Below are 22,155 nucleotides of genomic sequence, written 5' to 3'. Positions count from 1 at the left end.
TAGCGTTGGACGTTCGTCATGGCACCAGAGGTTGTCTCCATAACGATGTAAGGGCTGTCTGTAAAACTCAAGTAGCACCGGAAACGCAAAAAAAGAACTACAAGACAATTTTAGAACGATAATTATTTATGCGGGTTTATCTCTTTAACGTGAATATAACCAACAACGAGTCCATATTTCCGTTTGCGTTAAGATGGCGGTGTTAAACATACCGTGCGTTTGATCGACAACAATTTGCGGACGAGCCCTTGGGCGGGTTTGTTGCGGAAGTGAGAAGTCGACGTGGGGAAGAAAGGTTGGTCCGCGTTCGAGACCCGCGACACAGCAGCGGCGCGTCCAATCCAAGTCAGCGGTGTGTCCCGTGGAACCGGTCCGCCTGCCTCTGCCCCCCCGGAGCTCGCTGCCCTCCCCTCGGTGATGGACGCGCGGAGCCGGGCCGTATAAATGGGACCGGGAGCCGCCGACGGGCTGTAATGCTGCGCCGGGTGCGGCAGTCTCTCCGGCAGGTGCTGCTTCTGATGGCCCGGAGACCGGATCTCCTCGGCGGGGCTGTCGTGCTCAGCGTCCTGCTCGTCCTGGCTCTCGTGCTCACGTGCAGGTACGAGTGGGACAGGGTTCGTTTCCGGGATCCGACCGAACGGCTCGTGTCGCTGTAGCTTCACGAGACTTGTAAATTAGCTGCTTGTTGTTACCACGAGCTGGATCTAAAGTCTCAGCTCAAAGTGTTGGGATAAGAGGATTCACTGGTGATTAGAACCCTGGGGACATTAAGTGGACTCCCATAGAGTCACTGGTTTTAAACTGGGTGTCTCTGGTTGGTAGCAAACAGCTCAGATCTGTCATCAGAGTCAGGTTTATTCAGCACAGGAGCAATAATACATATAAAGTGCAGGAGGCAGGGAACCCAGTAGTCTTATTTTGAAGCCCTGACCTAAACAAAGTGAGGATTTCACACAACATTACACATGCAGATAATAACATGATTACACATGAGAGTCAACAAATCAACAACAACTTGTGTATCCAACTACAAAACAAACAGCAACACTATTATCAATAAGAAAGTGATACTAGTGTGTATGTGACAAGTGTTACAGTTGCATTCAAGTGCGTGTGCGTGTGCGTGTGTGTGTGTGTGTGTGTGTGTGTGTTTGTGTGTGTGCGTGCGCGCGCTTCCGCGTGCTTATGAAGAAGAGCAGCAATAGTTAAATTGTCTTTTAAGCATCTTTTGTAATGTAACTATAATATTTCAACTCAGTTTGTATAACAGAAAAACTCTGTTGTGAAATTGGTTCAAATAAGCCAACAAATCAAACAGTTTAACCAGTCTGGTTAAAATCACTGGCTGTAGAGAAATGTATATTGTCTCAGAATAAATATCTTTTTATGTATCTTGTTGTTATTGTGATTCCTCCTTTAGACTGACATCTTGTTTCTCTGTCTGTAGCCGTGCTAAGGATGTGGTGGCAGCCGCTCGGCCTCCGGTGCGGTTCTTCTCTGCCGAGGCCCCGATAGTGGACCTGTACATGGGTCAGCTGGACCAGGTGGGATTCTGGATACTAAACGTTCAGTTGAATGAAACACTGGGATTTCCCTCCAGCAGATATCATGAGATCTGCGTGAGAACTGGATTCTGTTTCGGCTCGGACGGAGCAGCTTTCATCCTTTGCTCCAGAGTTCTGACCTTTCTCAAATCGTTTCAATGACAGATCTTAGTTATTAAAAGATTCCAGCGCAGCAATGACATCTGTAACGTGCCAGTAACGATAATTCTCTCTCTGTAGGTGGAGCGTCTGAGGAGTGTGGCCGAGGTGTCGCTCATCTTCTTCTATGCCCCGTGGTGCGCTCACTCCATGGCTGCCCGACAGGAAGTGCAGCAGGTTGCTAAGAAGCTGGCCAAACAGGTACAGGACACCTGAGGTCGCTCAGTGCTGCAGGATTGTTTAAAGGTCACATAGAAAGCACACGGTGGTTGCATGGTGTGTGGCTGTTGAGGAATAAACAACAAAACCCAACAACAACACAATTACCCAATACACAATAACATAGGGCTTTGTTATCTAAAGTGTTTTTTATAGCCTGTATTCAGAAGCAGCAAATCCTTTAAACTCACAAAGGGAAGTTGGTAAATACGGAGTCTGACTGTTGGGATGTAGTTCGGAAAACACTGTTACCTCCTCACACATGACTGAGAATGATAACACAACTGTCTGTGGTCGTTTGTTTCACCCTGTTTATCTGTCGTTCTCACACACACACACACACCCACACACACAAACACACACAGGTGCAGTTTGTGGCTGTTAACTGTTGGTACAGTCTGGGGAAATGCAGGAGGCAAAACCGCTTCTACCACTATCCCATCATCCAGCTGTTTTATAGAAGGTAAGACGGAGAGAACGTTGAACAGGAGGAGGAGGTGAAGAAGAAGAAGAGGAGGAGGAGGAGGGGGAATTTTGCTGATTTAAGGGCATGATGTATGTTTCTAGTGGTTTGTTCTGTAAAGCACTTTGAGCCTTTGATAAGATTAGAAAAGCAGCTTTATAATAAATACAGTCCATTTTTCCACTTGGTATTTTACGTTCTAAATGTATTTATGATTTTGATTATGATTAATAACATGTTCAAATGAGCTGTGAGGCCAGAGACTCATACATTACATCACTCAATCGTTCCTTTCTGTTTGTCTGGGCTGCAGGTTTGGACCCATCGAGTACAAAGGTCCGGTCGTGGCTCTGTATGTGGAGAGCTTCATCCTCCGAGTCATCACGCCGCTCACTTACCTCCCGTCCAGAGCCACCCTGGAAGAGTTCCTCTCCAACCACGAGGTATTTGTTCCATCCCTGACTGTGTGAGCTGGTGGGTAACAAGTGCTCTAGCCAGTTATGTATATGATATATGACGAGTGGCTGTGTCTTTTGTCCTTCTAGCCTCGTGTGGTGGGTTTCTTCCAGTTCAACTCGTCTCCTCAGCCTCCGGGGTACATCACGTATTTGTCTTCGGCCCTGCAGGCTCTCAAAAGAGGTGAGAGAGGATCGCCCAGCGCAGAGACTGGTTCTCACAGATCCTCAATGAAGCAGCCACATTTTATAAGTGGATTAGCCTTTTAACCAAAAAGAGCAGTTACTGATTCAAGTATCGTTAATGTTCTTTTCTTTATCTTATAGGTAACTACCAAGAATTATAAGCAGCAATTATTTCCATTATCCATTCATTTGCCTATTAGTTTTAATTGATTGTTTTAGGGTCTGAAATGAAGTATCTGAATTAGTCCGAATTTAAATGTGACAAAATCTAAACAACACAAAGCTTCAGAATCTTCTTAAATGTCCTCAAATAGTTTGTATCCACACTAAGGAAACTTTTTTACAGTTAAGAATCTGGAACAAGATAATTTTTTGATTTCTTTTTCTTTAAAAATTGGGACCAGTTCTTGCAGCTGTGTTCTAAAGATCTTTGTTTCATTCATCTGTTTTTTTATGTAGATTTCCGCGGAGTCGTGCGTTTCGGGGTCGTGACGAACAAACAGGTGGCCGAGGCCATCGCCCTAAAAGAAGATGAGAGTGTTTATCTCCACAGGATATTAAACTCCTCTTTGGTGAGCACTGTGGTCCGGTCACGATAGTCTTCAAACAACTGCTGTAGAATGTAGAATGTGATGATGTGATGTATTTTATTTGTGCTTTCAGATTTTCCCTCGACTGGAACGTAACTTCACGTCCGAGGGCATCTGCAGCTGGGTGTTCGAGAACCATCAGACCGTCCTCAAGTGGCTGCAGCCGCCGGGCACTAAGTCGCGCCTCCTGGAGCAGGAGCTGACTAAAGGTCCGGCGCTGCTGCTCTTCCTGCCCCATAATCCACTGGGCTCCAAACCCGATCCCATCCTGCACCAGGTGAGCAGCGATAAGGGGAGAGATAGCTTCATAGTCTGTATCTTATTTCCAATATCTCATTTTACAGCTGGTTTTGTTTTTTCAGATTGCCGACATTGCTGTGCGATACCACTCCTGTGAGATTAACGACCACTCCGGCTCGGACGGGAGGTCCAGCTTTCTGTGCTGCCAGTCGGTTCTGCTCCCGGAGTCCAGGACCAGTGTGTGCGAGGTGTGTCTCCGCTCGTCAGGACAGAGCCGGAGCAGCTCTTCCGTTCGCTGCTCGTTCCCCTCCACGGCTCAGGGGGGGGACGTGTGGCGGCCTCATCTCCGGCACTGCTGCCTCTACCGACTTCCTGCTCCTGTGGCCACTGACTCCTCCTCCTCAGTGGACTGTAGCAACCTTCTGAGTAGCTACAGCCCGTTCAGTCAATACAGTGCCTGCTGCAGACCAGTAGAACCTCAACTCAATGAGTCACAAGCCAAAGAGGGGCCGGACATGCAAAGACTCATGCCCCCTCCTCTGTCCGTCCCTCCGTCCTCCGTCACCCAGCAGACAGGAGACGGCATCACGGGGCTCCGGTGTCAGACCAACAGGACGCTCAGGTTCTATCTGCTGGACGTGGCTCTGAACTGGCCCCTGGCCGTGAGGCTCGGAGCCACAGGCAACAGTACGGCTGCTCTCCACCAGGAGGCCGGGGACCCGGGTGATGGGAGCAGCCACCGGTCCTTTGCAGCCATCGTGAACCTGAAGGACGAGGTTCACTACGTTCTCCATCGCAGCCCGGCAGCCACACTCACAGAGTCTCTGGGTAAGACGAGGACACGGCTACACTCAGTGGACACTATGCACACTATGACACTAAGAAACACAACGGCCTTTCAGAAGGAACCTTTAGAGGAAGAGTCCTGCTAAACCCCGAGAGTTTGAACGGAGATCCACTTGTGCTTCTGTTGGAAAATTGCCTTTTTTTCTTCAAAGACCATTGTCAAAGTTATTATAATAAGTTAGAGATAATTAACTCGGTCATTTAGAGTTTTGTGTTGCAGGTGAATGAGGACACGTTTGAGTGGGAACACTCTTTGCCATGTTTACACAAGTTGAATGGAAAGTTGATGAGTCAAGTTAAGGTCAATATTAGTTTCCATAAATCATCACCTGAGAATTAAGACTTAGAGTTTAGCATTTTTTGGATATTAGCATATTAGCTGAACAAGTTTCATGGTCTTTTACATACTGTGCAAATACAGACACAGACATTTGTAATGAATAGGACAAAGCTCGTTGTGACCTCTAAGAATCTGATTGTGTATTTGTGGTCAATTTATCGTTGGAAAATACTACTTTATTACTACTTTAAAATATACGTTACATCAGTAATGAGATGCCCACAGTCTGTAGAGGTCACAGCAGGTCAGGGAATCACAGTAAGTCATTCATTTCATTTAATTCTATCATGTTAAAAATCCTGGTTGTATTTGAAAATGATCCGTGTAGTTGTTCGCTGTTTTCATTGTGTGTGTGTGTGTTTATGTGTGTGTGTTACAGAGGCCTTCATCAGGAACTTCAGTGCACCGTACAGCCTCCTGCAGAGACACTTGGTCGGAGAGGAGGACAGGAAGGGAGGTGAAGAGGAAGCCAGGCGTCACCGCCCACTCATCACAGAACTGACCACCTCCTCCTTCCTGCCCTCCGTCATGGATCTTCAGAAGGTGACGCAAGACACTCCTTCAAGAAGTCTCTCCTCTCTCCTCTCTCCTCTCTCCTCTCTCCTCAGTCCTCTGTCCTCTCTCCTCTCTCCTCTCAACTCTCAACTCTCTCCTCCCTCCTCTGTCCTCCTCTTTCCTCTCTCCTCTCTCCTCTCTCCTCTCTCCTCTGTGTGTATTTGTGTGAGAGGGTCGGCTGTTCAGACACCGTCCCAAACAAAGTCAAAGTTGTTATAAAACACCGACAGTGACTCATTCCTGTCGAATCATTCTCTACTGTTTGTGCTGGAGAAGTCAAATCTCAACGCAAATATTAATATTTTTGTTAAACAGAAACAAAAGAGGTGACCGTTTAATCCCATTACAACAAACTGTTTGTAGGACAATTTCTCATTGTGCTCACAGTAGAACAGAAGTGACACAACATGCAAATAAAACCAAATGAGCACATTTAAAAATACACAAAGTAACAGGGATGTATAACTAAATTGGGCTAAACGTGTGTGTCTGTGTGTGTGTAGGATGTGCTGCTGATCTACTACACTCAGTGGTGTGGATTCTGCTCCATTCTCAACCACATCATCATCCATCTCGCCAGATTGTTACAGGAGAACAGCACCATCACTGTGGCCAGGTAAGGTTTGTCTTTAGGTCGGAGTGTTTACGAACCCACTGAGATGTTCACTCACACTTCTCTCTGTGCAGGGTGAATGTAGCTCGCAATGACCTTCCCTGGGAGTTCATGGTGGATCACGTTCCCTCCATTCTCCTCTTTCCCAGATACAGGTGAGAACTAAAGTGCACTTTCATTTCACATTCAACAGAGCAGACACCACCAGCAGCCCGACAGCACAGTCCCCTTGAATTCAATCAAGCATCTTTCTGGATCCGCTCCTTGGTTCAGATCTGAGCCAAAATCTAAGGAGTCCTGTCCTGGTCCATGTCCCATCATTCCACCAAAATTCAGGGAAATCCATTCACTATTTGTTTTCATAATCCATCTGTCAAACAAACAAACAAGCCACCGTCCAGAGTTGAAAACATAAAAACATAATCCCCTTAGCAATATATTGACCAGTCACAAACATTTTCAAATTAGCATTTTCCAATCATATCTGCTCACAGATTGTTTTTTATATATAAAGATGAAAATTGAAATGAAAGACTTTACAGCTCCCGTATGGAATAGAGATTAACAGGAGAAACACATGCTTTAAATAAATAATTCTCTTGTGTTCTCTTCTTGTCTTTAAGAAAACATCTGAGTGTGAAGTTTCCAGACGACCTTCCCATCACGTTACCCAACCTCCTCCACTTCGTGCTGCAGCACTCTGGCTCTGCACACGATGCAGACAAACCGGTAGCATCCTCGGTGAAGGCGGACGGTTCAGGAGCCGCCGCCGTCCTCCGCGCAGAGTTCCTGGCCCTGCAGCGGGAAGTTCAGACGCTGCATAGCGCCCGGGAACGTCTCTCCCAGCAGCTGGCGCAGCTGTGGCGCGACAACCGGCGCCTGACGTTTGACTCTCTCATCTTAGAATCCCAGAACACTGAGCTGCAGCGCGAGAGGCAGAGCCTGGAGGAGCAGCATCAGGAGAAAAGCCGGCTGCTCGGGAAAGCGGTGAGACGCCTGCAGGAGCTGGCGGACACCTCGGAGAACCTGCTGAACGAGAACACGCTGCTCAGGATCCTGCTGAGGGCGCTGAGGGACAGGACAGAGGAGGTGGAGGAGGAGGAGGAGGAGGTCGAGGAGGAGGAGATAATGGAGCCAGAACAGAAAAGAAGCCATATGGCCTCTTAAAAACACGTCTGCAGGGAATTCTGAGGAGGAGAGAGCAGGAAAATGAAGGGATTAGAAAGAAAGGATGAAATGAAACTGTTGGAGGAGCTCATGTAAAACCAAAATGGCAACAACTTAGTAAATTTCATCACAAGAGGAAACAAGGATGAAACGACAGTTCTGATCTGTTGTGAGAAATGAAGACTGCTGCTGAGTCAGGGAACACGTAGCGAGCTGTGATGATGGAGGATTTATCCACTCGCATGGACACTAGTGCGGGGGTTCAGTGCCAACTCTCCAGGTCACATGACTCGGTTCTGATTCTGCGCTTTGAAAAAACACTTCATGTCGACGGTGGAAGATGGAACCTGAGTTCAAATTTCTAAAAAACACTCTGCAGCCAAACTCTCTGCCTTCGCTGAATCACTGTCTGTCCTCATCTGACGGTTTTCAGATAACGAGACAAAATGAATCAGGCCGAGTGGAAACAAAGATTTACAGTTAAATTAATTAATTAAATAAATTGAGACGGGTAAAATTATTATTACTACGACAGTTCAGATGATAAATGTGAATTTCCACAACACTAATTCCATCGTTGCATCAACAGTCACATTCATTTTTTTAATAGAATTTATATTTTCAAACTCTTAATTTATTCACGTCGATTCCTTTTTGCCTCCTGATCAGCTACTGTCAACACTTCCGGGTAATCTTTTCAAAATAAAAGCCTAGCTGTTAAAGAAAGCCTTTTCCCTACTGTATAAGTTATCCAGGTGCAGGAGGGATGTTGTTTTTTTTACGCTGGTTTATAAATTCCGGATTTCTGTACTTCCAGATCATTTTCTTAGGATGAATCGTATATTTTCCTATTAATCACAAGCAAAATTGTGGCTTATTAAGTTGTTAACCTCCTTTCACATCAGAATGCAGAGTCGGCATAACCGGAAGGAAAGTTTTAAAATATGAAGAATTCTAAACAGAGCTTCTTGGATTTGTTACATCTGCAGGATTTAGAGGAACCTCTCACCTGCTGCTTCACAATCCTTTAAATGAATGCCCAGTAGCAGGTGAGAGTCGGGGAGTTTGGCTTCAGAGTCAAAGGGCTACTGATGAGGTTTATTTAAGAGCACTTGAAATAATCAGCTGTTCTTTCTGTTTCTGTTATTTTTGACGGGGAAATAATTGTTTTGTTAAACTGATCTATTTTTCCAGGAATCTTTTCATCTTCTGAGTCACTAAAATATTATTTCTGTGTAACTATTCAGGTATTCAGAACCAGATGCTGCAATCGTTTACATGTGAAATATTGCACCAGTTTTTACTGATTAAAAATCAATTCTTCTTAACTTCCTGTTTTTATTATGATGTGTGACACTATAATGAGCATAAATCAGTCAGATCAACTCACCGCTGCCATAATAAATTCTATATCTACATTTTTTATTATTAAGTAAATTCTTTGCACTTTGTATTTATGTATGTATTTGATGATATAATATGATAAATACATTTGACTTAAATATGAATTACATCTGGCCGACCTTCCTCTTTTCAAATACTTAACACAAATTGTTTGACACTAATATACATTTTAAAACTTATAGATTCAGACAATCTCACCTGATCTGGTAACATGACAATAAAAGAGCTTTATCTATAAATATCTATATAATTCACTGCATGTATTTTATTGCGTTATTCTTTTTCAAATGATCAATTCACTCCTTTAACAATATAATTATTTTTTTACTTTTAACTTTGTTATAATTCTTCTGAAATGAAGCTATGAGGGATTAAGAAATAAATGTTTATTTTTTAAATGAAGTTTGAATCAGTCACACTTATTTTCTATTCATTCAAACGTTTGGGGTTTGAATATTTCCTTCAGCGTAAAGTCAGGTCAATGTTAGCAAACGTTTTAACTGAATGTTCAGCCACTATGTAACTTTAACCACCAGTAGGCGGCGCTGCAGCCCCCTCAGAATCCCTACTCCCAGTGACCAAGTAACAAAAGCCCCCTGACCATAATGTGATTAGGGACAATGTGGGGAAATGATGTCATAACACCACCTGACAAATGATTTATTTTCATTTTTCTGTTAAGTCAGATTTTCACTCATTTCTATGTCTGTCATCGTCTGAACTCTGACCCACAAACTCTGGGTCATTACAGACTCCTGTTTTCTTTGTTGCCAGTTGTTCAAGTCTTGGGTTAAAAGCAAACGCAACATTTAAAAAGGCCGACTGGAAATAAACCAACCTCTGATGGTTGAGTTTATGATCTTGAAATAATGAGATTAAAAGAAGCTTAAAATCAAAATGTCACGTCCACTGAGTTCGTTTGTTGAACTCGGTGTGTGAGCCGGACTCTTCTGCCTAGATGTTCAGCAGGGACGTAAATACCAGCTTTAATTTGAAGCAGCAGAAACATGTGCTGCTCATTTCTCCCGGAATCAAAGGTTACTTGTCCTCAGTCAGTCTCATGCACTGCAGACACAGAGATGTTTTATGTTTTTCAACCCATCTGATATTGTATACATATATATATATATATATATATATATATATATGTTTGCTGCACTCACTGTTTGTCCTTAATCCTTATTTTTATATATATTATATGAAATAAATTATATTATAGTTGAAAATTATGATTTTTACAGTTTAAACTACCTCTAAACTGATTTGAAAATAAGATGGCATTTGTTTAAAACATATTAAGGTTATTTAAATTCAAGCGTTTAGAAGCTGGAAGTCTACTTTCCTTGCATTTGTTTAAATCGACATGTTTGCTTCAAACTGTAAAACAGAATTTTCTTCTATTGTCCGTGACAGAAAGTAAAAAACACTATTAAACTTTGGAATGAGGACAAACTTTTACGCAGTGATGTGGAAAACAGGGAATCTCTCTGGATGTTAATGGTTGCTGTAGTGAAGCCGGGGTTGGGACGGGGTTGGGTCAGAGAAATTCACACACAGAGAACTACTGTGGAAACAAACAGGGTTAGAAGAGAAGGTGAAGCTCATCCTGTGGGAAACACAACGTCTACACAACCTGTGAGTATCTGTCTTAATGTTAAGCTGTTAAATAGATCCTGTGTTAAATGGATCTCAGTGTTTTGTCAAAACTTATTTTCTTCTACCAGGCAGTGATTCTCATATATTGAAAATCTGTAAGGTTTCTTTAAAACAGAAAGATAAACGAGATTTAAACATGAATAACAAAATGTTAGTACTTAATGGAGACCTGGTGCATCTCCTCAAAATACTGTCCAATCATATTTAAATACTATTCATACTTTATCCTTTAAGATGCATGTACAAAGTGTTTTCTTTTTAAAATTATTTTATCATTAATTATATTATGTTTTACTTTGATAATGAACATGAAATTTATTCTTTTATATATAGGGTTAGATTTAAATGATTTATTATGATTATGTTGTACTTGGATATTGTACACATCCAGTTTTCATATATATATATAAAGTTGTTAATTTTAATCATCATCTTATGTTTAATAAGAATGATGGTTATTATTAATTACTAACTATGTATAGTGATTTTATATTAAGTTCTTTATTATAATGTTTAGATAGTGTCAGGAGATGATAAGATGCATCTGTGATCCCCATATTATTATTTATTTAAATATATATTTTTAAATCATTTTTTTTTTTTATAAATGTTCATTTAAATTTCTGTCTCCTGATATTTGAATTAGTCGTTAACATGCATGTTTACATTCACTTCTGATATGAACAGTTTCCAGGGACGATGGCAAATCCACAAGTTCCTGTCGGTGAGTTTCCTCACGTGAGCAGCGGAGCTCAAATTAACTTTATTGAAAAAATAATTCTGGACAAAGCTATGTGCTCGTCTTCATTGTGTCTCTTCCTCTCTGTCCTCGTGTCGTGCAGCGGTCGTGTGTCCTTTGGGAGACAGTCCGGTTCAGGTTGTCTGTCCTTCATGTCACCAGGCCGTCCTCACCAAGGTGGACCACACCTCTGGTGTGCTCACCTACCTGCTCTGTGGGGGTCTCTTCTTCTGTGGGTAAGAAGCACTGACCTCTCTGGTGTTTCTTAAGTGTGTTTCAATTATTTTATGCTATAAAACACAGTGATTGACAGATGAAACTCAGATGTATAATCCCCTTAATATAATTGGATTATTTCCATATATCATTAAATATAGAGTTAAATATAGAAATAGTGAAACAAGATTGTATCTAAGACCATGTGTTTTCCATATTGTCCTCTCAGCTTTGTTTTAGGTTGCTGTCTCATTCCGTTCTGTGTGGACCGGCTGAGGGACACCAGACACTCCTGTCCCACCTGCAAGACGGTTCTGGGGGTTTCCAAACGCTTATAGCCGAGCTGCAACGATCACGTCATCCATTAAAATAGTTGATCAACAGCAGATTAATCAGCAACTGTTTGAATAGTTGAACTCAAGTTTCTTTTGTCATTTTTTTAACATTAAATCCAAACATTTGTTGGGTGTTGTGTTTCTTAAATGTGAGAATTTGATGTTTTTCTTTGTCCAAAAAAATAAATAATTATGAAAACACTTCTTTTCTATCTTTTCTATTTCTACATCTATGTCTGGGTCCCTGTAAAATGACCTGACATCTTTTTTCCCACTTCATCCTCAATCAACTGTGACAAAGCTCACAATGTGTTTTTGAAGTCGTCGATAAATAATAAGTCTTTTATTATTAATCTCATAAATCTCACAGGAAAGAGAGTGCTGTCTCCAAATTGATTCACAACAGTGAGGATACAGCAGAAGAAAGGCAGAAGAAACTTTCACCTTCATTTTTTTATATAGTTTAACCTTCATTTCAATAATTAAAACAAATTTAGTTTCAGGGGAAAAAGATAAAAAGAGTAAAAAATGTGTAAATGTAATGATCTGGTACATTCATATAAAACGGTTGAGAGCAAATGTTCCCCCTACTGAGAATAGAATATATTATTTACATTTACTGTGTTTTAAGCAATGTAACGTAATATGCAGCCATTCTATGACCTCAGCTGGCTCATCATTTATTTCTAATAGAGATAAAAAAAACATTATTTCATCATATTTATCACCTAACCAGTCTAGTCTGTGAAGTTCATATAACCAGTCGCGTCAGTGGAGGCTCCTCACACCACAACTTGCTGAGAAGCGATGAAGAGCACCAGGAGGAAGAAGAGGGAGAAGCCAGCGTCTGCTCGGAGGCGGGAGCCGTGGGCTAAACACAGAAAACACAAGAGATCAGCAGTCAGTCAAGAATTCCTGATTAAATATCTAATTTATAATATATTTAACATAAGCAGTGTAGGTACGAGTCCAAATGAGACGATCATTGACAGTTTTTTGAATTTTGTTTTAACTTCATCCGACAGTTGCGCCGCTCACCTGTGGTGGTAGCAGAAGTTGTAGTGGTGCTGGTGGTTCCTGGCACAGTGGTGGATGCTGCTGATGTTGCTGCTGAGGATGTTGCTGATGATGAGGTTGTAGCTGCTGAGGATGTAACTGATGATAAGGTTGTAGCCACTGAGGACGTTGGTGAAGATGAGGTTGTAGCTACTGAGGATGTTGGTGATGATGAGGTTGTAGCTACTGAGGATGTTGGTGAAGATGAGGTTGTAGCTACTGAGGATGTTGGTGATGATGAGGTTGTAGCTACTGAGGACGTTGGTGATGATGAGGTTGTAGCTACGGAGGACGTTGGTAATGATGAGGTTGTAGCTACGGAGGACGTTGGTAATGATGAGGTTGTAGCTACTGAGGACGTTGGTGAAGAGGAGGTTGTTGCGACTGAGGACGTTGGTGAAGATGAGGTTGTTGCTACTGAGGATGTTGGTGATGATGAGGTTGACGCAATGCTTGAGACGGTGGTGGCTGTGGTAGGGTTGGTGGTCGTGGTGTCGGTGGTAGCCCTCCCACCCGTAAGTCCCAGTGACAAGGTATCAAGGTCTGATTGGAGCCGACTCCTGGTCCAGGCCTTTACCACGGTTTGGTTCTCATAGGACTTCAGATCTGCCACGTTGCTGCCAAGAAGACCTTGAACGTCACTAACGGTCAGACTCTGTGGAGAGAGGAGCAGGGAAATGTTCATCTTGAGTCCAAAGGACCACTTGTCACAACTGGTCACTTTTGTGAGTCCACTGTGACCTTGAGTTAATCTGTGAGTCTAAGTGAACATTAGTGACCAACTTGAATTGTTATTAAAAGTGTTCTTTGGTCCTATTTTGTGTTTTGGCCAATTCCACTGTAGGTGTTACTGATATGCCACATTCACAAGCACATGAGGTCACTGTGACCTTGACCTTTGACTTTCAACCCCGGAAATATAATCAGTCTTTTTTAAGTTTCTCAGTGAAGGTTTGTGCCAAATGTGAAGAAATCCCCTCAAGGAATTCGTGAGATATTGTGTTCACAAGGCAAACATTTTTTTGTTTTTGTCACAGCGACCTTACATTTCAAATTTATTCATGACATTTCCGCTTTAGTTTCGAAAAAATCTTCCTCTGCTTATTTAACTCTTTGGAGAAGGCAGGATTTTGTGAGTTACGACAGAAACAGAGAATTACAGTTCAAAACCCCTCTTTAAAAACCTCAACAAGAAATACAGTAACACACAAACACACACACATAGACACACATCACACAACTGACCGTTACGATGCTCTCATTCAGAGTGGTGAAGGTGGGCAGGTCCATGCTGACATTGGAGGTCACCAATGTTTGGATATACGCACGCGTAGTGCCCCCTGCAGGACGGGAAAGAAATGTCATTCTAATTTGTTTTATTCTCCTGGCACTATATGTGTGTGTGTGTGTGTGTGTCCCTACCAAGATAAGCAGAAATGAGCTGGTAGGTGGTTAGAGGGACGGCGGTTGAGCGGGTGGTTGTTGTGAACGCTTGTAAGGCGATGGTGAAGAGTTCCTCCTTCTTCTCTGTGGAGCAGGTGGACACATCAAGGGCGTTGGCTTCTCTGCAAGACACAAACATGCAGAGTAAGAGACGAGAAACTGGGGTGAGAGCAGCTGGGTTCAGGAGTGTGAGTGGCAAGGGCTGGAAAACCATAACAAATAAATGGAATAAAAGTTCCCTTAAATATTCATGCAACAACAAAGATTCAGGGAGACCGGACCTTTTCTTTTCTGTCAGGACGTCCGGTTAATGGAACAACATTTTCTGAATTCATTTTTTATCTTAAAGTCACACGGCCGTGACTTCTTACTTTAGGCTTTGTGTGGAGATGTTCTTCAAAACGTCGACGTCCAGCGCGCACAGGTTGGCTCCTCCGATGGTGTTGAGCTCCGCGCTGCCGAGGGCGTTCCCTGCGTTGCTCAGGTAGTTGGAGATGACGGCCTTGGCCTGGACGAGAAGGAACAAGCACTCATGAGAACACAGGCAATGGGCGTACACATGCTGCACACCACTGAACTGGTTTGCTCACCAGGCTCGTGTCCCAGACCCCATCAGACGAGTCCATCAGAGCATACAGCGTGTCGACCTCAGTGATGCGCCACCTGCTTATGTGGCTGACGGTGGCCACACGAGACGCTGGACCCAACATCTGAACCTGATCCTCAGGGATGGTGGCGTTGTCACCGTACGCCTGTAAACGTGTAAGAATCAAGAATCAGACTTCATCACTAATGGAGAATCAGCCACGATGAATTACGACATGAGCATGTGAGCAAAGTGGGCATTTGTTCAGGGCCCTGGAGCCAACAGGGGCCCTTCACCTGAAGATGCGTCATTAACTCCATCTAGAAGGTTTGAGTGTTTGTAGGATTACGCAGAACAAACTACTACTACTACCAAACAAATTATCACAAAACTTTTTGGTGCAGATCCTGGAATATTTTATCCTTCACTTTCTTAAACCTTGAGAGATAGTGCCAATGATCCGTCCATGAGAATCAGCCAGTTATGACCTCAGCTAACGAGGTTAAGTTTCCATCTGCATTTTTTTGCTTTGTTAGCAGGAATACGCAAATACTACCCAACAGATGACCATGGAACTTGGTGGAAGGATGTGATATGAGTCTGAGAAGTAACCATTAGAGTTTGGTGAGGATCAGTAGAAAGGGGCAGATCCAGGACAGGCTCTTTAACATTGTGCGACAGGACGTTTTTTAGGATTGTCATTGATTCCTCAGTAAATAATTCATGGATCTTAATGTAATAATGTTGTGTATGGAATTTGGTGAAAGATCTAGAACTAGTTACTTTAAATGTGGTTAAATTCTTTGCGCTTTATACTGATTCTGGTTAGACGTTTGTGGCTCAGTACTAGATTTCATGTTTCTTTATGTGAACTCTCGTAAACTTGATACCAAACAATCACACCCTCCTACCTCATGCAGCCTGAGGAGAATGATGGCGAGGAACTCCTCATCGTCCACCTTCTCAGTGAGGCCTTCCAGGTTTCCTTTAACAGTCGCCGCGCTGAGGCAGCAGTTGAACTGGGTCACATCCTCATAATCGAAGGGGAACGTCTCTTTGCTAATGGTCACATGAGTGATCGTTCCCGAAGTGCATTCCGATTCTGTAAACACGCGAAGATCATAATTAAAATAACAAAATCCTGAAGAGAAAAACAAATTCCAGAGACAATAAACAAGAGGCTGACCTATGGATCGCTTTGTCTTCTTTTTGTTGGACTTTCTGATTTGTTTCTTCATCGTCCTCCTCTTCCCTCTGCTCACTCCGTTACTCTTCAGGATTTTCAGGAAGTACTTCAAGAAGTTGCGCTTCGTTTTCTGCTCGCAGAAATCAAACAGACGTCTCAAAACCCAAACACCATCAACTGAAGTCCATCACTGAACCTTTAAAGTCACCTCATCCACCGAATAACGAGGTGTTCACGTGACTCTTACCTTGTCAAATTTATCGTAGAAAGTTGAGGTCATATAAAGCGGTAACATGCCGAGGTCCTGCAGAGTTTGTTGATCCCATTTTGACGTCTCTCTGTAAAAGAGAGTGTTAAAAGAGGCTATCACGCCTGAAAGCAACAGGAAGAAGAAACTCTGTGGACAATGACCAACAATAAACATCGTCTTTCATCCTTAAAGGTTCAGGGTGTAGAATTAAGTGACATCTAGTGGTGTAGTTGCATGTTGCAGCTGAGGAACCCAAACCTCACCCCCACCTTTCAAACATGAAGGGGAACCTGTGGAAACTTTCAGTCGTGAAAAAACTCAAAAGGTTTAGTTTGTCCAGTTTGGACGACTGTAAAAAACATGGCGGCCTCCGTAGGGAGGACCCGCTTCTGATATAAACATAAAGTATGTAGATATAAAGTATTTAAATATAAAAAGAACCATTCTTGGGTAAATAAAACAACAATTTGTGAACTTTAGATGAAACACACAGGTGAAATATATCACTAAGATTATTTTATATTCAGTTTCACCCTTGCACCTCAATCTGACACACTGGACCATTAAAACCAGTCAGTACAGAGCTGTATCGGTGCTGCTCACGTACCCGTACGGGGTTTTCCCGCTCAGCAGCAGGGACTGAGCTGCAAGGGCCTGAGCAGTGGTGAGGTCCGGGCAGGTCTTGAGTATTTCCAAAATGGACGGGTCCGAGTTCTCGATGTAGGATCCATCCACACTGCAGCACATGTTTCCCAACACTTTTATGTTGTCCTTCGTCAAACTTGTTGTTGTTATACCCTGAGAAAACAAAGGACAAGATTACGACCTTGACATTTACATTTTTTAACTTGTTAATACTTATATTTAGTCCTGAGGCTACCTAAATCTCCCATCAATAAATTAAACAGTATAGCTGACATGCATCGAGGTCCGGAGGAGCTGTATTTGAGAACAAGAACGTCCAATTCAATTGCTACGGACATTTTCAGGAAAGTTTTCCTTCCTTCTTTGGAAAATGTCTGGGAAATGTCTGAGTGAAGCCATGTGAGAAAACAGAAAGGAAACTGTCCAGAAAACCATCGGCGAGCAACTGGATGTGTTTAGGATGTTTTTAACATGTGACAAAGGTAAAACTGTAAGAATGCAAATATCTTCGGATCAAAAAGAGGAGATGTCAACTTGGATAGACAATAGGATTTGATATGTCCCGCCTCCTGCTGCTCTCCCAAGACACCAAACCCTCGTAGGAAAATGCCAGGACCTAATATTCCAGATGTTTTCTGCTGATTTGGAAGTGCGATAGTCTTTAGACCAAACCCCACGATGAGAACCCGATGTTGTGTTTGTTGCTCGCGGACTCACCAGGCAGCTCCTGGCGTTATCGAACAGAGCCGTGCGTTTGTAGCTGAGGTCGGAGGAGAAGACGGTGAAGTCTGCGTCCGCCAGCTCCTCAAAATACGACCTGCAGCTGGCCTGTGGCACCAGAGAGTAACTGCAGGGACAGAGAAACAGAAACAGTGACTCACTTGAACTGCAGCTTAACCCCTTGTAGTTGAATGTCGCGAATTTGCCTCAAGCCCCATTCCGGTCTCAATGCCGCCAAGGTGACGATTGTGCCTGATGATGCAAATACTACACATACCAAGGAAGGTATTGGAAGCACTCTGCCGCTATCTAGTGGTCAGAGTGGAAAATACATACTAGCCCCTTGGGATTGTGCAGTAAAGTTATTGTGAGGTATTAAGTTGTATTTGAAATACTGTGATGAGGGAACAGCAATGATTGTACAGAAACATATGTTGTTGTTCAATTTCATGCAAAAGCAGTCTCTGCAAACCTGAGACTGGAAAATGTGTTAAATTAAGGTTATGCCCCATTATGCCTAATGTCGCTTATTTGCCTCATACCTAAATTTATATCTATTGTATTTGCTATATTGAAATTAACAATCTCCAATTAATTTAGAAATGGAAATTAATTCAGGCATTTAGGGGTTAACCGGTTTCTAGCTTTAGTCCAAAACTCACTCGTAGTACAGAAGCACATCCGGGGGATAGAGGGCGAAGCTGGTGGCGTCCGAGTCGCCTTTAATGTAGTTGTACATGCACGTCAGCTGTGGGGAGACGAGGAAAGAGTCACTTTCACCTCCACCGAAGCAGGAGGCAGCGATTTCAAGCTTCAGGCTTCAAGGGGACGTGTCTCACCTGAGTCTCCACCAGCTTGACCTTCCTCTTGCCTTTTCTCCGACACGCTTTAATCAGCTTCTTGATCTGCACCGTTGTAACGCTCCTCACTCCAGTGCAGGTGAACCCTTGTAGCACAGAGGAGGACAAACTACACACACACACACACACACACACACACACACACACACACACACACACACACACACACACAAAGTTAGTAATCGTATGCACAAAAAGAAAATCACACAGGACGTTTACTTCCAGATTGAAACTCACTTGTTTGCACCTCCCAGCGTCGCAGTTGAAGTCTCCACAGCGATGACACTGAAGAATAACTCCACCTAATGGAAAACACGTGACATGTCATGACCGAGGGCTTGAGTGCTGCGTACACACACACACGTGTATTTCACAGGGTGCGTCGCTCTACCTGCTGCTTCTTCCATTTCTTCTCGTTGAGCTTTTTGATAACGCTGTCTTTGCCGGAGAAGCCCAGCAGCTGCACTGGAGGGATCTCAGTGGCCATTGCATCCGGAACATTCTCTATGATCGCCTCGCTGTTGCTGTTCACTCCCACGATCTGAGGGGGAGACGGTGAATTCACGTCAGTTCAGTAATGCATCATGAACTACACCTCGGCCCACCTGCCGTTCAAATGTGGCCTGAATGGGTCTCCGGGGAAAATGCAAATAAACACATACGTCATTTTTGCTCACAAGCCCATAACCTTGAATCGGCTTATCCAAATTGTAAAGTAGACATTTCATCCTTTTTGAAAGACTTTTTGTGCATGTGAGGTTTTGTCTTTCCTGATTTAAGGCTCTCGAGACAGAGGATGTAATATGTGTGATTTTGGACAACATAAACAAAGAGCTGTTTATACTGGTCAGCATCTTCTGCATGGATCCTGCGAGTCGAGATGTGACTTCTGTACCTGAGTGACGAAGACATGCTGGACGATCTGCGGGGCGGTCATCAGGTTCCCCAGGAAAGCAGAATTTTGACCCGAAATAATGAGCTCGGAGGCGTTGATGCTGGTGAACGCTGTGGTGGGACAACCCACAACCAGAGAGCCCAGCATGATCAGCGTCGAGGAGCTGTTGATCTGGTGAGAGGAAGACGAGGGGGAACATGATGAAGATGGTGATGGTAACATCTCAAATCAAACCACAGTGGAGTGAAGCAAACGGACAGTTACCTTCATTTGCCCTGACAACATAATGGCCTGGATGATGGCCCTGGCCTGACCCTCGTTCCAGCCCATCACGGTGCTGAGGACGCTCAGCGACTCGAGCAGGACCTCCACACGGATCGAGTGGATCTGGTCCATGGACAGGCCGATGGCCTCGTTCCCCAGGGAAGCGATGTTCGAGGCGTCGAGGTCATCACCAAAGTTACCCGCCAACGCTGCAGCGATCTACCAGTAAAGACAAAGTGTATTCATTTTAAAGAGTGTATTCACTGTACAGGTACAGGTCCTCATCTTGGTAATCATTCAACCCCACACCAGAATCAGTCTTCATACATTGTCAGCTTGACCTTTGCCCTTTGCTCACTAAAAACTAATAGGTTCCTCTTTGAGTCCAAGTGACAACTGGTCAAAATTAAAGAAACTCCCTGAAAGCAGATTTGGGACATGATGTCCAAGAGGCCTAACTCGTGTTTATCTGAGTACCCCATGACCTTTGACCTTTGACTAACCAGTTAATCCCCTGCTCATGCATCATGTTCTACCTGTGGATCCAGGTCTGTACAGATGTCGGTCAGGTTCCTCAGCACTATAACACTCAGCTCCTCAGACAGCTGAGTGAACGCTTCCCCAGGAGCGACGCAGCGAAACACCTGAGGCAAACTGCAGAGAGAGAGAGAGAGAATGAGAGAGAGAGAGAGAGAGACAGAAGAAGGGATTAAGAGGAGAAGAACATCTGGAGGGTTTCACGACACGTTTCACTAGCTGAGGCTCACAGTATGGGGTTGAAGTTGCTCTCCTGCAGATACACAAGCTCCACGTAGTAGCTGGTGAAGTTGAGCTGAAACTCCGAGTGGTTGAAGAGGGCGATGTTCTCCAGGTTCACGGTGAACACCTGGAGGACCTGCGGGGAGGAGGGAGGGCGATGAACTGAGCAGCAGATCTGAACATCATCGACCGATCCTCACTTGTCTCTTTACCGTTCAACCTGTGTCGTGGTTTCTAAACGAGTTCCGTACCTGCTGTGATCCGAACGCCAGCAGATCGGTCAGAGTGAGGGAAGGAGCGAAGGAGCCGATGTAGTCAGCGAACCAGGCGGTGGAGTTCAGCTCCGGGTCGCTGGAGTTATAACATCTGGGCACCGTCGCTACAACCGAGCAATACAAAGGTTTTCATTGGATAAATTATACTGACATGAATAAAACTAACTTTACAAATAGAAGAGGACTGATTGAAATGTTTCTTTACCGTGACCATTTTGTTCATGTCTGATGTTAGTAGAAAAATGATGTTCAATACAAAACAATATCAAGGATCTGTCTTTGTTTCTAAATGATTTTAGGAGAAACTAAAGTACAAATATCTTTCTTTGTTTATCCAGGTCCGGGCAAAATAAGTCAAATTGTGGAGTTTATATTCTTATAAATACAGCAATTCTGTGATTCTAGGCAATATTTGTCTATTTATTAAATCCTTTTCTGGTATGACTATGAAAAAATGATTTATTAGACCCTAGGTAATACTAAAAACATCATAAATTATAAATGTAACCTGTTGGACTTCATAAATCCATAAGTCTGTCGGTAGCAGATGAAGGATCAGGTTCATTGATCATTTTATTAAAATTCATTTCATTGTAAGAATGTATTTACCTTATCTGATCGTATCTAGTCTCATGTGATTGGATCTGCAGACTGACCTGAGTGGAGGTAGGACCTGATGCTGGTGAACACGTCTCCCCTCACAAAGTCCACAGCTGTGTAGTTGTAGTCGCCAAGAACTGATACGCTGAAATAAAACAAAAGGAAATCAAACACATTATATTTAAATATCACAATTCACCAGATCGCAGACGCTAAGAATTCATAACGTAGGATTCAAAACACCTTCATGTTGATCATGAATTTACACCCTTGAGATCTTCACATGAAAAGGCCAATAGGTGCTTATAAATGAGTATATTATCTGAAAAAGCTAAATAAAAGCACCAAAAGCTTTATTAACACGATCATATCTATCTATTAACAGATAGATTTACATGTAATAGCTTTTACATAAGCTGGAAATTACATTTAAAGCTGCAGACTTGTATCACGTTTGTGGTTAATTAAGTTTTTGGGCTGTTACTACGTCTGAAGGCAGATATACAGTTTGTACTGAGCCCTTCAAGATAAAAGGGGATCTTTGCATTATATGTACTTGTATATGTAAATGTGTACTAAGTTTCTGCTTTTATATGCAATATATACTTATTATTGTTTTCATGTTATTTCAAAATAGTGTGTACATCATACGCACATCTTTTGGAAGGCCAGACAGGTGGCGTTGTCTGTGGTGTCGGGGCTGATCAGAGTCTTTGTGAGGAATTCATAGTAGTTGTTGAGGCTTCGGTCAAACCAGGCGTTGACCTCTGACCTCTTGGAGCTGCTGAGAGCCATCGGCCAGACGCAAGGCAGCGTGGGTCGCCTCACCGCCGCAGGGAGAGACTCCTGTAGGGAATACACACATGCATAAGGTTATATCATAAACTCA

General features: G+C 43.2%; 3 protein-coding genes across 3 annotated transcripts in view; 2 read left to right on the top strand and 1 right to left on the bottom strand.

Moving 5' to 3' along the window:
* Window positions 1-312: 312 nt before the first annotated feature.
* Window positions 313-8,885, top strand: txndc11 (thioredoxin domain containing 11). The gene is made up of 13 exons (XM_062387843.1): window positions 313-598; window positions 1,448-1,544; window positions 1,785-1,904; window positions 2,288-2,385; window positions 2,699-2,828; window positions 2,931-3,024; window positions 3,486-3,598; window positions 3,690-3,893; window positions 3,979-4,684; window positions 5,422-5,585; window positions 6,101-6,213; window positions 6,285-6,365; window positions 6,834-8,885. Exons 1-13 carry the CDS (start codon window positions 474-476, stop codon window positions 7,375-7,377), a joined length of 2,589 nt encoding a protein of 862 aa, XP_062243827.1. The 5' UTR covers window positions 313-473; the 3' UTR covers window positions 7,378-8,885.
* Window positions 8,886-11,136: 2,251 nt separating this feature from the next.
* On the top strand, window positions 11,137-11,855 carry LOC133953475 (lipopolysaccharide-induced tumor necrosis factor-alpha factor homolog). The gene is made up of 3 exons (XM_062387397.1): window positions 11,137-11,161; window positions 11,280-11,412; window positions 11,622-11,855. The coding sequence occupies exons 1-3, from the start codon at window positions 11,137-11,139 to the stop codon at window positions 11,728-11,730; spliced, it is 267 nt and encodes an 88-aa protein (XP_062243381.1). The 3' UTR covers window positions 11,731-11,855.
* Window positions 11,856-12,037: 182 nt separating this feature from the next.
* Window positions 12,038-22,155, bottom strand: part of LOC133954452 (uncharacterized) — a 30,005-nt gene continuing 19,887 nt past the window's right edge. Inside the window, exons 44-65 of the mRNA XM_062388885.1 lie at window positions 21,922-22,112; window positions 21,323-21,411; window positions 20,643-20,770; window positions 20,400-20,527; window positions 20,169-20,286; window positions 19,633-19,851; window positions 19,369-19,539; window positions 18,865-19,014; window positions 18,711-18,775; window positions 18,453-18,582; window positions 18,276-18,361; window positions 17,611-17,740; window positions 16,856-17,046; window positions 16,246-16,336; window positions 15,999-16,128; window positions 15,724-15,914; window positions 14,817-14,978; window positions 14,598-14,734; window positions 14,206-14,348; window positions 14,029-14,123; window positions 12,766-13,438; window positions 12,038-12,598 (exon numbers count right to left, since the gene is read on the bottom strand). Coding sequence (XP_062244869.1) covers window positions 12,510-12,598; window positions 12,766-13,438; window positions 14,029-14,123; window positions 14,206-14,348; window positions 14,598-14,734; window positions 14,817-14,978; window positions 15,724-15,914; window positions 15,999-16,128; window positions 16,246-16,336; window positions 16,856-17,046; window positions 17,611-17,740; window positions 18,276-18,361; window positions 18,453-18,582; window positions 18,711-18,775; window positions 18,865-19,014; window positions 19,369-19,539; window positions 19,633-19,851; window positions 20,169-20,286; window positions 20,400-20,527; window positions 20,643-20,770; window positions 21,323-21,411; window positions 21,922-22,112 — 3,507 coding nt within the window. The 3' untranslated portion in view covers window positions 12,038-12,509. The remainder of the gene's footprint in view (window positions 12,599-12,765; window positions 13,439-14,028; window positions 14,124-14,205; window positions 14,349-14,597; window positions 14,735-14,816; window positions 14,979-15,723; window positions 15,915-15,998; window positions 16,129-16,245; window positions 16,337-16,855; window positions 17,047-17,610; window positions 17,741-18,275; window positions 18,362-18,452; window positions 18,583-18,710; window positions 18,776-18,864; window positions 19,015-19,368; window positions 19,540-19,632; window positions 19,852-20,168; window positions 20,287-20,399; window positions 20,528-20,642; window positions 20,771-21,322; window positions 21,412-21,921; window positions 22,113-22,155) is intronic.

The sequence above is a fragment of the Platichthys flesus genome, chromosome 5 (genome assembly GCF_949316205.1).
Source record: "Platichthys flesus chromosome 5, fPlaFle2.1, whole genome shotgun sequence".
Taxonomy (NCBI): Eukaryota; Metazoa; Chordata; class Actinopteri; order Pleuronectiformes; family Pleuronectidae; genus Platichthys; species Platichthys flesus.
This window is presented reverse-complemented; position numbering and strand designations above follow the sequence as displayed.